The sequence below is a fragment of the Ischnura elegans genome, chromosome 3 (assembly GCF_921293095.1).
Source record: "Ischnura elegans chromosome 3, ioIscEleg1.1, whole genome shotgun sequence".
Taxonomy (NCBI): Eukaryota; Metazoa; Arthropoda; class Insecta; order Odonata; family Coenagrionidae; genus Ischnura; species Ischnura elegans.
The window spans coordinates 4,558,855-4,576,527 of NC_060248.1; the positions used below are offsets into that span (position 1 = coordinate 4,558,855).

Below are 17,673 nucleotides of genomic sequence, written 5' to 3' on the forward strand. Positions count from 1 at the left end.
ATTACTGAGCACGATCACACAACATGATGCTTTGATAACAGGAACACGGAACCCCCGTGAAGGCAACGGGCACGCAATCACGCCATCGCATAGCAGCGGTTATAGTACCACAGGACTTATGGAAAACTGTCTATGCAGGCGAGTGCCTGACTATGACTCATGCCATCTCTAATTCTACTTCCCTCCTAATAAAATAATTCCATTTTATGAAGGGAATTCCAATAGAAACAATAAGTCCGGTGTAGCCAAGCATGAAAATGCAAATGTCCTGGTGCTTTGGCTTCATTTTTATGTTTTTTTTAGATCGTGGAAAACAGCAAAAAAGTGTAAACCTCATGCACGGATAAGCCGCAAGACAGACAGACCACAGCCCGAGAATCAGGAGCCTGCTGCACTTTATCAGTAAACTCTACAAATACACATTCCATATTCGTGGATAGGAAGTAAAGAGAAATTAAATCTGCTTAATGTCTGCAGAGATTCGGAAACATAAATCATCATACACATAAACTATTATAATAAAAAAGAAAAATAATAAATTTATAATATGCTTACTAATATAAATCAACCTCAGAAATAAATTCTGTGGAATGGTTTGAAAAACAGGCTTAAAAATGTTATACTGAGTGATTTACATAAATGTCTGAGCATCATAGATGTGGCAAAAAAATTCTTACATGATAGATTTATTTTTTAGCATAACTACTTATTTTGATAATTTCTGATAAAATGTAACACTCATGAGCCTGAATGATGACAAAAATTTTTTCAGAACACAGTGAAGTCAAAATTTTTACTTTGGGGCTGAGAGTGATAAGCTCGAGCACAGTCTGAACTAATGAGCAGATTAGCAATCATTACAAGCTGCAATATAAATTTTAATGGACATAGAATTCACGAAGGAAGGGAAGGAGGTTGGTAAAAACCAGCCCATTACTTGGAATAATGCCTCCTCTACCACTAACTCTATGAATATATGTTCACTCAATACAGTAGAATCCTGATTTAAGGTTTTTCAGCGGGGACAAAATTTAAAACACTAAATGCAGAAAAACACTAAATGAGGACCTGCCATTTTTTCAGTTTTTAGGGTCTGTAATGATTGGAATGGCTTTTTATGAATAAAAAATATTATTTTAAGTAACAAAAAGGTGCTGCATGCAGCAACAAATTCATTGATTAAATGTTCTTTGCCCAATTAAGGTTGGATAATAGTTTTCAGGGATCAGCTAAAAAAATGGGTAGTAAAAATACGTAATGAGAAGATGACAATTGTTTTAATGAATTATTTTAAGAAAATTATAATATTCATCACTTAAAACCATTCCCACACGGAATATTATTATGGAAATTAGTGATCCCATTTTATGCATATTTCAGTGGCCTCAAAGAAAATTTAAAAATTTTTCTGTAAAAGTGACATGTGAATGACTATAGCATTTCTAATATAATAAAAAAGGTGTAAGTAGGTAGTCGAAAAATCGTCATTGTATCAATAAAGATGAGTGAAATAAAGGGACAGCAGAAGATCGCTAATCCCGAAATCTAAACTACCTATTTCTAGGAAAAGGGAGGTTTTCTGGAATTATGCCAATTTAACGTTATCTGTTGCCTCGGCGAAACGAGCGATTTATGAGCCTCCTGTGCGCACATTTTGGATTTCGAGGTCATCCAAAAAAGGAGAATCTTTTTTCTAGTCTGTGTACGAGTCGATGGTGATTCAACTCAATGATGACACCAGATTCGTAATCATATATCCACGGCCTCATGCAGGTCGAATGGAGCCGGGAGAAGTTCCTTACCTGGCACGCTGATCACCTTGACTCCGACTCACCATGTTTCTCGGCAGCTTTTAATAAATTTTGGTTGGACCTTGAATAACGATTAGCTAAACTCTGTTAAGTGAAAAGGTTTAATCTTCAACAGAACTGGATTTCATCCGAAAAATTGTCAGTGCCTCTGGAGTTTGGCAATTTCGTCAGGGTTATGATGTTGAAGTCAACCACCAAGGGATTCCTGCTGGATTTTCGTATTTTTCTGCGCTCATCTATTTTACCGTGATTATGCAGTGATTTTTTTTCCAGCATGAGCGATTTATTTTGAGTCATGGACCGTGATAATTCGTCAAAACTCCAATTGTCATTCTCTTTTGACAAAAAATAGCACCAGATAAATATCTCTGAATTGACAGTGATATCAACCAGCCGCATGTCGGTATATGGGCTCTGGGACATCTAAATTACGATGTAAAATACTGTTGTTCCGTTAGGAAAGAATGCTTTCACTCACGATCATGACAGGGGAAACACTTCCTCGGTTCTTTCGCTGTTCCTCCATGGAAACTGACCATGGAATGGATTATAAAAAGAATCTTCTAGTGAACTGCGCAAATGATATTGGGCCTATTTTGAAAAGAGAAAGTTGCCGACTGGAAAAATATTGGGCTAAGAATCGACTACCCGTAGAGAGTAGAGTTGAAAGGGGCATAAGCCGTCAATTGAAAACATTACGAGGAAACCAGCATTGCAGCGGCCCTCGGAGGATAACTCGTGTCATAAGTCGTCACGTATCATCGAAGTTCACGAAGTGAAGGATAAGGTAGTTAGAGGTTATCAAGGGATGATTTAGCTCCATTAGATCGGATCTGATACAAAAATTGTCTGGTGTTTGGATCAGAAGGTTAGCGAAACAATACGAGAAGACAAATCACCCAGCTTGCGAGTTGAAGGTCCCAGCGCTGCATTCGCGGAAGAAAGCAGTTGAAGAAGCGTTCCCCGGTAGACCCTATTGACTCTTGGTAAACTTTCATGAGACTCTTCTTGTTGATGAGCGGAAATTTGAAGATTTGGATAATCATTTGCATGAGCCGTCATGAAAAACGTTAAATCGGGCAAAAAAATGTTGATCGGGAAAAATTTTTACGACCATAAATGCAGAAAAACGCAAAATGCGGAAACATAAAATACGGATAATTTTTACATTGCCCTAATAGGGAGTGAATCAGGACCCCAAAAAATAAACGCTAAATGCGGAAAAACGTTAAATGCGAAGACGTTAAATCCGGATCCAGCGGTAATTGCTCCACATTTTTCTTCTGCAAACTCCACTCCTATGCTAGAGCTGGGGTATACGATTCAGCCGCCTCCTTCCTCTTCCCCACACACCTTACTTTCCTTCTTACATGACCAGCATTAAGAGCAGATTACTTTTGGGTTAGAATCCTCCAATGATCTTCACTCATTCAAATCCGAGCTAATAAATATGCATTCTCCTCATTCAAGCTCGTATTTGGCCTTGCTATGTATCTCGCATGACATCATCCATGGGAATCTTTCAGTGGGTAATTTTTCACTCACGATAACCTCAGGTGTTGAAGGCTGCTCTTCTGACCTGTCAAACCCCTCCAAGCAGTTTCTCTGGAGGCAGCGCACTCTCTTGCCCACTCAACCTCAGCATAAGAACCCCACAAGGGACAGACAATGAGATTTCTACCATGCAAATTTTCGCAGTGTAAGTATTGCTACTTTTGATTTAGAATGCAGAAAAATGCCAAGTGGAAATTGTTTGTAGGAAGAAAATTTTCTAAATGAAAGGTAAAACCAGTTAGTAGTGGATACCCTCAGTGAAAAAAAAAGATCGTTTGAAAAATTAACCAGAAAAAATAATGTGCATGGGATGAAGAAAAACGTGACGATAGAGAAGTGAGAGCAGGTAGCTGTGTGGAGATCAGTCATTACCTGAAAATTAACACTGCACCAATAGTCAATACAGACAATGAAGGAATAACTAACGCAGTCAAAGGGGATTCCCTTTCATTCAGTGGTCTTCTTTCCTATGTATTCATCACCATATGGCACAGTGCTCTGAATGCCCCCATTCTCAGTACAGCTTCAAAACAGCAATTGCTTGTGCCCTCCAATGAAATCTCCTTGATCTACCTCACCAATGATTCATAAGATATCCAGCCTCCGATTAGATCCTATTGCTGAACAGCCATTAGCCCAATTAATATAAATCCATTAGTCCGTAGATAGATTCACAATATGCATACCATTTTTCTTTCTGAATAATTGTGTAATAGCAATAAGTGTCAGGTCTCCGACATGATCACATACATGGAGTGAAAATATTGTTTAGCTGCTCCGTAACAGCAACTGTGAGAGATGAAGATCAAAAAATCACTAAGGCTATTTTGGAAGAGTCGACTGGGGTGAGGGTGGTTCAATGAACTCTTCTCCAGCCTCTTCACGTCCTTTCTCATTCACTCACAAAATAAAACTATTTACCCTGGACGACTCTTAGAATGAAAAGAAAAAAGATTCCACTCCCATCTTTACTTCTCTTGAAAAATTTGTCATTCTCACACGTCGAGCGTCATCAGTGCCCTTCAAGGATACTAATCCATTTCGATTCCCCAACCCTTAACCTAGCATGAATGCTTTTGCCAAACAACCACTGTTAGCTTGGAAAACCTCAAATTCTAGGGCATGGGATGTATGGCAAAACTGTACTTGATTTTTAGTAAAGCAGATGATATAGATCCCATTCGAGAATCCAGACAAGGAAGACGCCAACTATCGGCCGAATTCGAAAGTAGAGCTCCGAGGGAACCATAGGTGGCTAGGCATTTACCGCAGGAACCCACTTTGATCAAGCATTGGTATTGTTCGGTATTCTCTGATTTCTGTAGTTATTTTGTTGACATGAAGCTATCATTACGTCGTAAGCAATATATTTTATCCATTGATATTGTGTTCGAGGCTTTTAAGTTGGTTTTCATTGCTACAATTCGTCACTCAACTGTGACGTTGGTAATATAGAAACCACGTTGCGAAATCATAGGCATTGTAGGGTATATTTTGTTTTCTCTGGATAAATTGTTAGTGTTAAGCTTCGTTAACTTCGTAAGTAATGTATTTTATGCATTTATATATATGTGTTTGAGGTCTTTTAATTGATTTTGATCACTGCAATCCATCATTCCCCTTGACGGTAAACCCCGACGATGGGAAATCACGCTGAGAAATCTTTGGCATTGTTGGGTATGTTGAGTTTTCTCGAATTACACTGGTTTTCTCGAATTACAAAGACAATTTTTTTGAGCCCTGATACCATTCCTGCTAATTATTATGCAAAATGACTTCCTGAATCCGAACATGACATCCGCTTTCCTCCATCACCCACCATTTTCAAGGGGAAGCCCCCACTCTAATTTTCATCACTTTGATATGTCTTGGAAGAATGAAAAGGATTATATTAGAATTTATACTTCTTATTAGGTTTTTAAGAGGTGAAAAGTTCTAAAACATAATAATTAATGATAAGGTTGTAGATTTGGGGGGATTGGTTTCCGTTAATGATTTAAAAAAACCCATTAAAATGATGAACCTTTCCTTTTTTCGCAATTTTTTCACTTATTTTCTTCATTTTTCAGCTCCCATTTTATTTTCCCATACCCCAAATATTCTACAATGATATAAAAATATACATATAAACAGATTATATCAGCAATAATAAAAATATTTAGGTAAACGGCATAGAAAAAATAATGAAAATGTGTGCCAACAGTTGAGAAGGTACGCTACCATGCTGGCGCCCTCAATACCACACGCGCATCTACAAAGAGAAAAATAACCAGTGTGAAGTGAGGTAGAAGTTTCTCATGCAAAAACAGCAGTAAGCCTTATATATCAACATGCCCGCATTCAATTTCCCTGAAAATCTCCTCACAAATTTGGTGAGTCTTCATGGAAACATTCCCTGTGTTTATCTGAAACTGCTCCTAAATATTCTATGAAAAGATCCAGGTGTGAATGAAGGAAATGCATTTTTAGTGACACGTTAAACCCCGTGGCCTAATACGCTGACAGCAATTCACACGTTTCTCAGCTCATTCTCACAGCTAACACACGTTTCAGAATCCAAGCCAAGCTCGATTTTATTTATAATTCAGGTGTTTCATGTACGTCGAATCTTTGAAAAGTTTCCTAATCTGGGGGTCCACGAGTTCCTTCCTTGGTTTTAGCCTCACTAATTGTAAGACGAGGAAATTAAGTTAGAAATTGAAATTCAGCTCCTGTCTTCTCGATTGCCTTTACAAAGTATTTCATCTGTCTTAATTTGATGTGCAATGGTGGGAAGTGAATATTTTCTGTCGAAACCAGGGCAACATAAGCAACATTTTTATAACCATGAGTAAAGCTTTCTCGCAGAGGCCAATTCCGTACTATGTAATGTTTTTCACGGGCGCGGCTGTTGTATTCACAAAGAAAGCAGCAGTATTTCTATCAACAATGCATTTAATTACAGAAAAAAACCAAGCCTTTACCTTCCATAAAAAGTAATTTCAGTGCTGACTGTCTAGCCCCATAGGAAAAGATTTTTATGCCCTTTTCTAAGAGATTGCCATTCATTTACGCGAAACTATGCCATATGCTACAGTGGTTTGACCAAGTATTTGGTTAAATTACTGTAACAAGTGGTGCAACAAACACTTGGAGCTTAATCCTACCCCTGACCGCCAACTTGGCAGCCAAAGTAAAATTTATAAGCAGTTTTAAAAATTAAAAGAAGAGGTTATTGCTGCGATGAGGATGATTTTTACACATGGTAACATAATTACACATTTAATCACGGTAATGATCACAACTCAAGCCCATATACTGACATTCACTTGGAAAAAGCCGGAGTGAAACAACTTCTACTGTAATCCTTGTGTAGGCTTTCGCGGTGTGGTGAGGATTCAGCGTGGAGGTTTTCGGGGTTACTACCGCATAGATTTTGTAGATTGATTTGCGATCAGATTTGTCTGCAGAGATGAATATATGCGGTAGTAACCCCGAAAACCTCCACACGGAACTTCTACTGTTTTGCACAATTATAACTACTTGGAAAAAAAGGATCATCCTTGTCCAAAACACCGAAAGAGTTGACTCTGCGATTGCTAGAGATACCGAGGGAAGATGACGACAACTTCAACACACACAATTGATTTGAGAGGCTGATACTTTGTGCAACTCCATTCTTAAGGAGAAAGAATACTTTTTAACTGATATGATTTAACTGGGTGATGGGGAAAAACGGAGTTCATATTCGGATTTAGGAGGTCACTTTACAGCAGAAGCAGCAGGAATGGTGTCAGGGCCGATAATCATGCCGTCCAGTGTTATTTTGTTAGTATTGTGATAACGTTGTAAGTACTTTATGTTACGCATTACCAATATTCAATACTTTCCAAAGCCAATACTTTCAATTCACCGCCTTGCTGGCTTAGGCAACCAACGGAAATTAACAATTCCCTAATTTAAAATACACTCTCCCTGCGTGGCACAGCCGCCATTCTTTGTTGCCCCTAGGTATCTATATACCTCTTCATAACCAAGAAAAATCTTCCTCGACATATTTCAATTGATACAGCGGGATGCCTCGACGATACTTAATACCACAGAGTTGTGCTCCTACTACGCCTATGCTATTGTCAAAACACTAACCTCGCTGCGTCGGCCATATTGCCAGCGCCTGCAGCGCCGCCATCGGTGATTTGAGTCTCGAATAATGGGTGCTTCCTACATTGTACTAACTCACTCCATCATCACCTACCCACCGAGAAAAATACTCGAGGTGAAGAAGTGGTGAAACACTTGAATGGACTTGTGACATCATCAACATAACTACATTAAGGTTAAGGCTACTGGTTTCTCACTGAAAACAGCTGAAGAAGCAGAAAGGATCAATGAAAGGAAATATATAGGGAACTCTTAATTTTTCAAACTCTATGACAATCAACAGTAATTGGAGAAATGGGAGAATGAGCGATACTCACTGGCAGTGCAGATGGCAAAGAGCATCTGCATCGAGTCGAAGAAGAAGAACATGACGAGGAGCGAGATGGAGGCTCCGAGGGGCAGGCAGAGAGCCTGCATCGTGTCCAGCGTCTGCACATTGCTCTCGCCACCTCCGCCTCCAGCCACTGCAGCGCCCCCTCCCCCTCCTGCCCCGCCCCCCGCCAGCAGCTTCGCCCTCTCCTTCTCTCGCTCCCTCTCCTGCGCCTCCTGCTCCATGTTCAGCGACCTGCAACGCATCAAAGACATTTATTTTGCTTCCGACATGCACGCAGAGGATTGATTATGACCTACAAGCATTTATGACATTATGACCAGCATGTTAAGAGCTTCGGCAGTATTTATCCATCCTCCTTCCTGGATTGTTACAATACTCCACAGCTGAAATTCTCTCACTTTTCCCGCACATAACCTACATTTCCTCTGACTTTTTCAAACTCTCGTTCTGATCATTGCGTAATATTTGTATGAGTAGAGTAACATTTGTGAGAGATTCGGTAAAACACAAAATTATTTGTGAGTATATTCTGGCCGGCAACCGGGAGGTTCTGGTTTCAAGTCCCAGTCAGGCCGCATTTTTACCCTACGATTTCTGGCTTTTTCCATCTACCACAGTGCCGTTGTCCTCGTCCTTTTTCTATAATATGTTCCTATTCCTTTCTTTCCTTACCTCTGTATTTATTTGAATGAATTCTTTATAAAATGTATCTTTACAATGAATACAAATACAAACTCGTCATATTGAGGAATATGCTTCCCTTGTTGGTTGGCGGTACTCAAAACTTTATAAAAATTTGACTATCAATTATTGAGAACATTGTGCATTGTAATTTTATGAGAACCTTAAATTACCTAACACAACTATTAAAATAGTTTCTAATGGACTTGATCTATTTTCTTAGGTAAATTTACTTCATCTTTCTGTGTCACAGGTGTAAGCCATCAGTCAACCAACAACATGGTGGCTCTTATGATTCATTCGTTGAGACCGAAATTTTTCCTGATGCCATGAACCAGATTCCCAAACTTTTCCCAGACAACCCATATTCCCTGAATGCCCTCACCTTTGACAACCATGTGCTGGTACATAGTGATTTCCTGTTGCTTGCAACGAGCAGGGGATTTGAGATATACTTTACACATAACAGAAGAACTGGACACATACCTACGCCAACGATGGACTTGACACATAGAGGAGCATAAAAAGAACAGACACTGTTTTTTGAAGGCGGCCTCTCCTTTTGGGAATGAATCGGTTGCACCAAAGCATCCTCTTTAATACACATTTTGGCAAATGAAAACAGGATAAAATGCAAAGAATGAAAAGGACCTACTATTTATCCAATTCCAATGCGAATGGCAATTAAAATTGATCAAAAAAATTGAGAAGTTCCTGTAGTTAAGCAAGGCAGGAGGAGGTCCGCCATCAAATAATGCGAAATGAAAGTTAAAAGACTTTAAATACCAATTCACACGGACAAAAATGCATTCCAATTTCTGCAAATGAATAACTGGGGCCTAGCGGTGAAGAAAATACACAAACAGTTGACATCAGAGGTCATCGGTCAAAATGATCATCTTTATCGAAAAAACAACAATTTAGAAATAAAAATAATCAATTAAAAATCTGATCCACCATAAAACACAATCAATATCAATCTAGAGAATTAGTCAGTTAGTCAGTAGTTAAAATATTTAGCGTGTCAACTTTTTCAGAAAGGTAAAATACATTTTTCTCTGAGGCTCCACACCACCTTTTCTCTTTTTGGACAGTAGAGTTTATTTAGCTGATTTTTTTCTAGGTGCGCTAGTATCCCTTAACTTTCACTCCTGTGCTCAAAACCTTAATACCTCTCAGGAGACAACAATGTTTCTACTTTGCCTACTAAATACGAAAATATTACGACGCTTAAAATTAGATTCACAACCCTCATAATGAAATAATACATTGCATACTTCTCACAAATTATGCCGTTTTGAACCATTAAAAGACTGGGAAAAAATTCATGAGAAAAAGACAACTAAACAAAACTGAAAAGATAGCAGAAGGCAATAAAATGATTAATGCAACTAAAATATTCACCACTCAGAAAAGGGCTTACATCTCAGTAAACCAGGGACTCGACGATGCCATCTCAATGATAGTACATAGTTGGAGGGAAGGAGATTAACCCAAGAAGTAATCAATATCCCAACAATATCCAGACAACACTGTTGGCGTTAGCATGAGTGGCGTAGCCAGGGATTTCGTTCAGGTGAGGGTCCAAAATCAGGGGGAAATTTTTTGAAAACATTCATAAGACATAAGTGGAGGGTTTTAAACTAATTTTAACACTTTTCATAATCGAAAAAACTTCATGTGTCAAAATCTTTAATAAATTCATGATTACCCCCCTGGCCATGCCACTTTGTTAGCATATGACATCCGTGCAATAATCCATGTTATTTTTACAACTTGTCGTGGATGCTACAAATTGGATATCTATGTAACATTGTCAAAATATCCATTGTGTAACAACAGCATGCTTCAGATATACCAACTTTATTTAAATATCTGATGAATATTGTCTGCTGCTTGGGAACTGTATTGCTCTCTCTACCACTCAGACTTGTGCAACACTAGTACAATTATTTGATTCAGATAAGATAATACTGCCACTGGGAATCATGATGTCATGAAACTCAGGCAAACCTGTTGGGGTTTCATGCTTGTGTCGGCTATCAGCCAGCAAGGTTGGCAGGTGTGAAAAGGCGCCGCTCATTTTTATGTGGTACCGGTTGGTACTGGCCGCGCAGTCGCGCGAGTGATGTAACAAGTGACGGTTATAAAAGTTATTCGTTCCCACTTATGTGTATTTTTATTGCCCACATTAAGTTCCACTGCCAATCAGCCCACAGGTTATGGAAGCCCAGTGTATCTATCAACCTCAAACTGACAAAGAGTGACAAGTGTTAGTCGAGAGAATATAACGTTGAGAAGAAGAATTCGTGCTGCCGGCGTTAAGCGAGTGAAAATGGCGGACGAAGGGAAAGTGCGCAAAGACGATAATTACTTGAGGTTAAATCAACATAATTACTATGTGTGGGCTATTCGTACACATGTGGGACTAGTGGAGAAGAACTGTTGGAATGCGGTTGACCCCGGATTCGACGACGTGGAAGAGCTGAATGCAGAGCAAGCGCGAACAAACAGGAGAGCCTTGGCGCATATTTTCAGACATGTTAATGATGAATATCTGCAAGACATGGGTGATTGTGAACGAGCAAGAGAGGCTTGGAAGACCCTTGAGGAAATCCATGCAACATTTACCCTACTTCACACTGTCATGATAATGAAAGAGATGGTGAACGTGGAGAAGACTGAAAATATAAGTATGCAGGCGTATATGTCGAGAATTCAGGATATTTATAGAAAGGTAAGCAAAGGTGGAATAACTTTTACCGATAAGCAAATTGCTATGATCTTCCTAATGGGATTGCCTCTTAGTAAATACGAAGGGCTAATCCGTTCGATGGAGCAGGAGGAGAACCTTACAACTAGAGCTGTGAAAGCAAGATTACTTGTGGAAGAGAAGAGGGTTCAGAGAGAAAATGATCGGAAAGAGAGAGAGGAAGGACCGACAGCATTGACATCGATGAAAGGCCATCCATTCAGCAGAAATCAGCCTAATAACAGGGGCGAGAAGAAAAACCATTACGGAGGAAACAGTAAGATGCGAGGAAGTGGCATAAACGGAAATAAGATGATAAACGCAAGTGAGTCTAAGTGCTTTGAATGCGGAAAATGGGGACACGTTGCCAGAAACTGTGACAATCCTAGATGCTATGCTTGTGGCAACCGTGGTCATGTAGCGAGAGAGTGCGATCAAAAGAGGGCTGAAATCAACAGGAACCGAGGAGAAAATGAAAACAAGAGTGAAGTGGCCACAGACCGATTCAGAGCATGTATTCTAAGGACTCCTACTTCTAACTACAGCAAATCTACGTGGGTCGTGGACTTGGGAGCTTCAGATTATATGACGCCGCATCGTGGATTTTTCAACACCTTCAAGGAACTGCGTGGGTCTGTAGCTTTGGGCAAGGGGAGAGCGGACGTTAAAGGAGTTGGAACTGTTAGCGTCAATTTGACAGAAGCATGTGGAGGTTGGACATTGGGATTGACCAGAGTGCTCTATGTACCCGAAATGGAGTGCAACCTGATCTCTGTGAAGCGCCTAGCTGACAATGGAATTAGAGTTACGTTTGATAAGAACAGCGCTATCGGCTCCGATGATGGCGTACCTCTATTTACTGCTCGTGAGTCAGGTGGACTGTATTTACTAGACTGCAAAGAGGAATCATGAGAGGCAGTGGCGGTAAGTGAGAGCGAGACCACATCACAAGATCCTGATGAAGATGTGGAAGCTATTGCATTGAGGACTGCGAAAATGTGGCACCAACGTCTTGGGCACCTTCATGAGGCAGCAATTAATAAGATACCTGGTCTGAAGGAGGTGAAGGAAGATGAAAAGGAGAAGTGCACAGTATGCATACGAGGAAAGATGACTAGAAAAGGATTCCCAAAACAAAGTGATAGAAAGTTGGAATATCCATTAGACATGGTACATAGTGACCTCATGGGTAAAATCTGTCCTACATCAAATGACGGTGCGCAGTACATATTGACTTTCACAGATGATTTTTCAAGATATTTGGGAGTGTATTTTCTTGCCAAGAAGAGTGAAACCGTTGATAAATTTTTACAGTTTAAGGCTGAAGCTGAGAATTTTCAAGGGACCAAGCTGAAGTCCATTCAGACAGACGGTGGAGGAGAATATTGCAGTGACAAATTTGAGAGTTTCTTGAAACAGAATGGTATCGTGCACAGGAAAACTGTTCCTTATTGTCCTCAGCAGAATGGAGTATCCGAGAGACAGAATAGGACACTGGCAGACATGATTCGTTGTTTGATTATTCAATCAGGAGTACCGGCAAACTTCTGGGCAGAAGCCGCGAATACTGCCTGTTACATCTGCAATCTGTGTCCATCTAGAGCGATAGGAGACCGAAGCCCCTTCGAGCTGTGGACTGGTGAAAGCCTGAAAGAGGATGATTTACAGCGATTGAAAGTTTTTGGTTGTAGAGCTTTGCTAGCTGTAGAAAGCGAGGGAAAATTCGGATCTAGAGCAGAAGAATGTGTTTTCTTAGGTTATGAGCAGCATGTGAAGGGATAAAGGCTTTGGCACTTGAAAAGGAAATGGGTGGTAATTGGACATAATGTGGTATTTGAGGAAAACAAGTTAAGGAAAATGTAAGGGACCAGATGAGAGAGGAAGCGAAAGGTCGAATCAGAGTAGATGGTGAGGTGATGAGGACTTTGAGTGGGAAGAAGAAGGTTTAGAAGAGAATGAGTCTGAGGAAGTGAATCTGGTGGGAGTAGAAAGGGAATGGGAGAATGATGAGATAAGTGGACGTACAGCAACCTGAAGTGACTCTCAGGCGTAGCAGCAGAATCCCAAAACCAGTGCATTGTCCCTGTTGCAAAATGGCAATATTCAGCAACACCCTGCCGTGCTGTGAGCCCAGCAGCGTGGAAGAGGCATTGAGTGGAGGGGAAGATGAACACTGGCGAGCTGCTATGATGGAAGAGCTAGAAAATCTCAAGAGGAAGTGTACCTATGAAATTGTGAAGAAACCCGCAGGTAAGAATGTTCTGGGTTGTAAATGGGTTTTGAAGGTTAAGCAAAAGCCTGATGGTACTGTTGAACGATATAAAGCTCGATTAGTAGCTCAAGGTTTCTCCCAAATACCTGGTATAGATTTCAAAGAGACTTATTCCCCTGTGATTAAACGTAAAAGCATTAGGTTGTTAATGGCTTTAGCAGTGGAAAATGGGAGGGTTCAAGAGCATGTGGACGTTCTCTCAGCATATCTGAACAGTCCATTGCATGAGGAAGTATACATGAAACAACCGAAATACTTTGAGGAGGGAGGTCAAAATTGTGTGCGTAAACTAAATAAGAGTATCTATGGTCTTAAACAAAGTGGGAGAGAGTGGTATGAACATATTGATAAAGTACTTTGTGACTTAAAACTTAAGAGACTTACAAGTGATCCATGTGTGTATTGTGATGAGGAGAAGAAACTCATAATAGGAGTATATGTAGATGATTTGGCATTGTGGGGATAGAAATGTAAAGTTGAGTGGGCCAAACAACAATTATCTAGTGTATTGGAAGTCAGAGCATTGGGTAATATGTACCAGATGTTATCCTTGCATGTTGTGAGACATAATGATATAGAAATAATTATTGATCAACACCATTATGTAAAACAAGTTCTGTGTGAATATGGTATGTCAGATTGCAAAGGTCGTGTGTCACCCCTCGAAGTAAATGGAGAGGGAGAGTCAGAAGGAGACAGTGATTAGTGTGACCAATATCTGTATCGCAAGGCAGTTGGTAATTTGTTGTACCTATCCGGATCTAGCAGACCTGATTTGTGTTATGCTGTGTGTAAAATCAGTCAAAAGTGTAATGATCCAACAAAGGAGGACTGGAACGATGTTAAACATATATTGAGATACCTTAAGCATACCAGCGACTTAAAGTTGAACTATGGACGGAAAAATGCACCCATTGAGATTTATTGTGATTCTAATTGGGCAAATGATAAGGACTGTAGGAAATCTATCAGTGGATATGTAGTGTTGCTTGCTGGAGCTGCAATTTGTTGGCAGACTCGTAAACAAAGTGTGGTAGCATTATCTACTGTCGAAGCAGAGTATATTGCAATGTGTGAGGCGACAAAGGAGGCACTGTGGTTAACATCAAACCTTGATGAGATGGGACAATCCAGATTTGCTGGAACCCCTTGTAAAACATTTGCTGATAATCAGGGAGCTATTTCTTTCAGTAAAAATAGAATTGCTTCAGAGAAATTAAAACATTTGGAGGTTAAGTACAATTTTGTAAGAGATTGTGTAGAAAAGGGGAAGGTGTATTTTGAGTATGTTCAAAGTAACAATAACTTGGCAGACTTGTTTACTAAATCTGTAACTGGTGTTAAAACTAAGGATTTTGTGTCCAAGTTGGGACTAAGATAATTCTGTTTGTGAGAAGCAAATTTATTTTTTAGTTGATGTAGTTATGTTCGTTTTGTGTCTGATATCCGACAAGGGGAATTGTTGGGGTTTCATGCTTGTGTCGGCTATCAGCCAGCAAGGTTGGCAGGCATGAGAAGGCACCGCTCATTTTTATGTGGTACCGGTTGGTACTGGTCGCGCGAGTGATGTAACATGTGACGGTTATAAAAGTTATTCGTTCCCACTTATGTGTATTTTTATTGCCCACATTAAGTTCCACAGCCAATCAGCCCACAGAACCCACCCAAGCATTGCAATGTTTTAAAATTCAAACAACAACAAGCTTTTAAAAAGCCCAAATACAACTTTATACGTCATTCAACAGAGTGGAAAGCCTCGGAACATCATAGTCTGAATCAATCCATTTTTTCATCATCAAAAAAGATTTATTTAACGACTCTTCACTCTAACAAATATAGCAATATAAAATGGAGTTAACCTCGAAGCAAGCCCTAGAGTTATTATTTTCCTATTACCATTTCAGACATTTCTTTCGTTAATTATCAAGTGTCTGTATTTCTATACTGATCAATTTTTCCCAATGAACATTTGCACATCAATGAAATTATTGAAGTCCCACTGGTGAGTCATGTGATATTTTGCTTAAATGATTCCTTGAATGCCTCCAAACAGAGGAGGTAATACCTTGTGCCCTCTTTGTACAAGTACCATTGTCTACATAACATACTTTTATTTTTCATGAATGTGCCATGAAATTTTGCCCTTTTGAGAATAGGAATATCCCGTGAAATAATGGTTATGATCACTGTCGCCAACTGTACAGCCCCGCGTCGTAACCGCTCCACATTCTACCAAGAGGCCAAACGAAAAATTGGAATGGTATCACATTCACTGCATTGATGCGATCTGCTGCCACTGATGCAGCGGGAGCAACTTTCACCGGCGAAGGCGACGCGATGCCACTTTCTCCCATTGCAAATTCCACACTTTCCCTGTCGGCGCGAACACCAACTATCAATGTGATTGTAATGGCACCACGCACTCCAAGCAGCCCTGCTCTGAGAGCGCGAATTAACTGATGATGCAGATGCCATTTCCTCCATCAACACAAACCTATGCCTAGCTTTCCCCCGCCTCCATCATATATTCCAAACCAAGTCGTAGGGCAACTCAGGCACATTGTTGAAATAGCCTTACAACAACATTTTCACAGTGACAGTAATGACATGGCTAGACACGTAAGAAGGACGGGTGGTCAGGTGTAAGAGTAACACCACTTACCTGAAACTGCCATACACTATCAAGAGGATAGAGATAAGGAAGGTAGACACCCTGGACGAATCCATGATGGAATAAGCCCTTGACAGGGAGCGAGCAATTTCTGGATCCATTCTGGTCGAGTCCGTAGCAGACATGTAGGTGTGCGATGATCCCGAAATCCGACCCTATTAAGGTGATAGAATTTCTCTATTTCCACCCCACGGTCGATATTCACCGAGGATTCCACCGTTACCTGCAGACGGGTCATCCACTTCCAGAATCTGATTGTACACTAAACTAAATCATGTAAATGTTCAACGACAGAAGACGAAGGCTTCGGCTTCTGTAGCTTTTCATTACTTCCTCCGCTATTTGAGAGGTCAATGCAAGTGCCATCCGCAGCAGCATCACACATTTCTTTTCCTTCTCCATATCATCCTAGTGTTCGTCAAGGGCAGGTTGTATTCCAACCAGCCTTGTCCTCCTGGAGCTTTACATTGTCAGCTGATTGCTGTCTGTAAGTGGGCTATTTTCCCACCAATGCATCTGCTACCCTCCTCTACACCTCACGAAAACTATCTGGGTCACTGCCCTGAAAGATATCATTGTCTGTAGCCAGCGGCACGATCTATTGAAAAAAAATCATATGGTCAGAACTTTTAAGCCAGTAAAAATATTTATCTATTTTAAGAGCGTTGGACACCTTTTCACTACCGGATAGTCACACAGTATCGCGGCAAACACACTCGCATCAGTGAGTAAATACAATCAGGGATCACAAATAGCTAGGAAATAAAATAAATATGACTACATAATGAACAACATGGGAAAATATCCAAAAATATTGGTGGAATATCAAAGTGAACCCAAGCAACTAGAAATAAATCTTGATGCACGAGCGTGTTTCCCGAATTATATGACAGTGAAAACATTAAATTAGGACCATAAACTCGAACTAATAAAACATTCGTTACCCTAAAGCATCACAGCCGTAGCCCTAATGAAGGAAAAGGAATTCACACCGCTACACTATGCACGGATAGAAGTCCCATCAACAAGATGTTTACGCTCCTCAGCTATTTTACATAATAATCGATTACATCACGAGAGTGAACGTCTCCAACAAACCATGACCACTTTGGATCATCACAGAAATTTACTTAGTAAGATGTAGTAGTAGATGGGTGAAAGCTCACGCATTACAATCTGCAATTGTAGTTTCTTTAAGTATATCATTGAACCAAAACATTAGGGCTCCGGATGGAATACGCAATAACTACAACCAACTCGGAAATTACTGACCTTGCAATATACTGAATATCCTCATACAGGACCCATCAACTCTCGCATATAGCACAAGGATTTTTAGATCGTCACAAAACCAACGACCGACGGTTTCAAGGGTAGGAAAAAATACTACTCCTTTCACAACCACTAGGCGGCCATTGAAGTAAACACAATCACGTGACGTTCAGCTTTAAATAAAAA

The 17,673-nt window shown here is 40.1% G+C and overlaps 1 protein-coding gene across 2 annotated transcripts in view; it reads right to left on the reverse strand.

Moving 5' to 3' along the window:
• LOC124155342 (signal peptide peptidase-like 3) overlaps positions 1 to 17,662 on the reverse strand; it is a 73,265-nt gene extending 55,603 nt beyond the window's left edge. The window contains exons 1-3 of one of the 2 annotated variants that reach the window (XM_046529080.1): positions 17,488 to 17,662; positions 16,207 to 16,813; positions 7,823 to 8,070 (exon numbers count right to left, since the gene is read on the reverse strand). In XM_046529080.1, coding sequence (XP_046385036.1) covers positions 7,823 to 8,070; positions 16,207 to 16,340 — 382 coding nt within the window. In that variant the 5' untranslated portion in view covers positions 16,341 to 16,813; positions 17,488 to 17,662. Of the gene's footprint in view, positions 1 to 7,822; positions 8,071 to 16,206; positions 16,814 to 17,159; positions 17,385 to 17,487 lie in introns of those variants that run through there. The other variant, XM_046529082.1, reaches the window with a different exon arrangement.
• Positions 17,663 to 17,673: the final 11 nt, after the last annotated feature.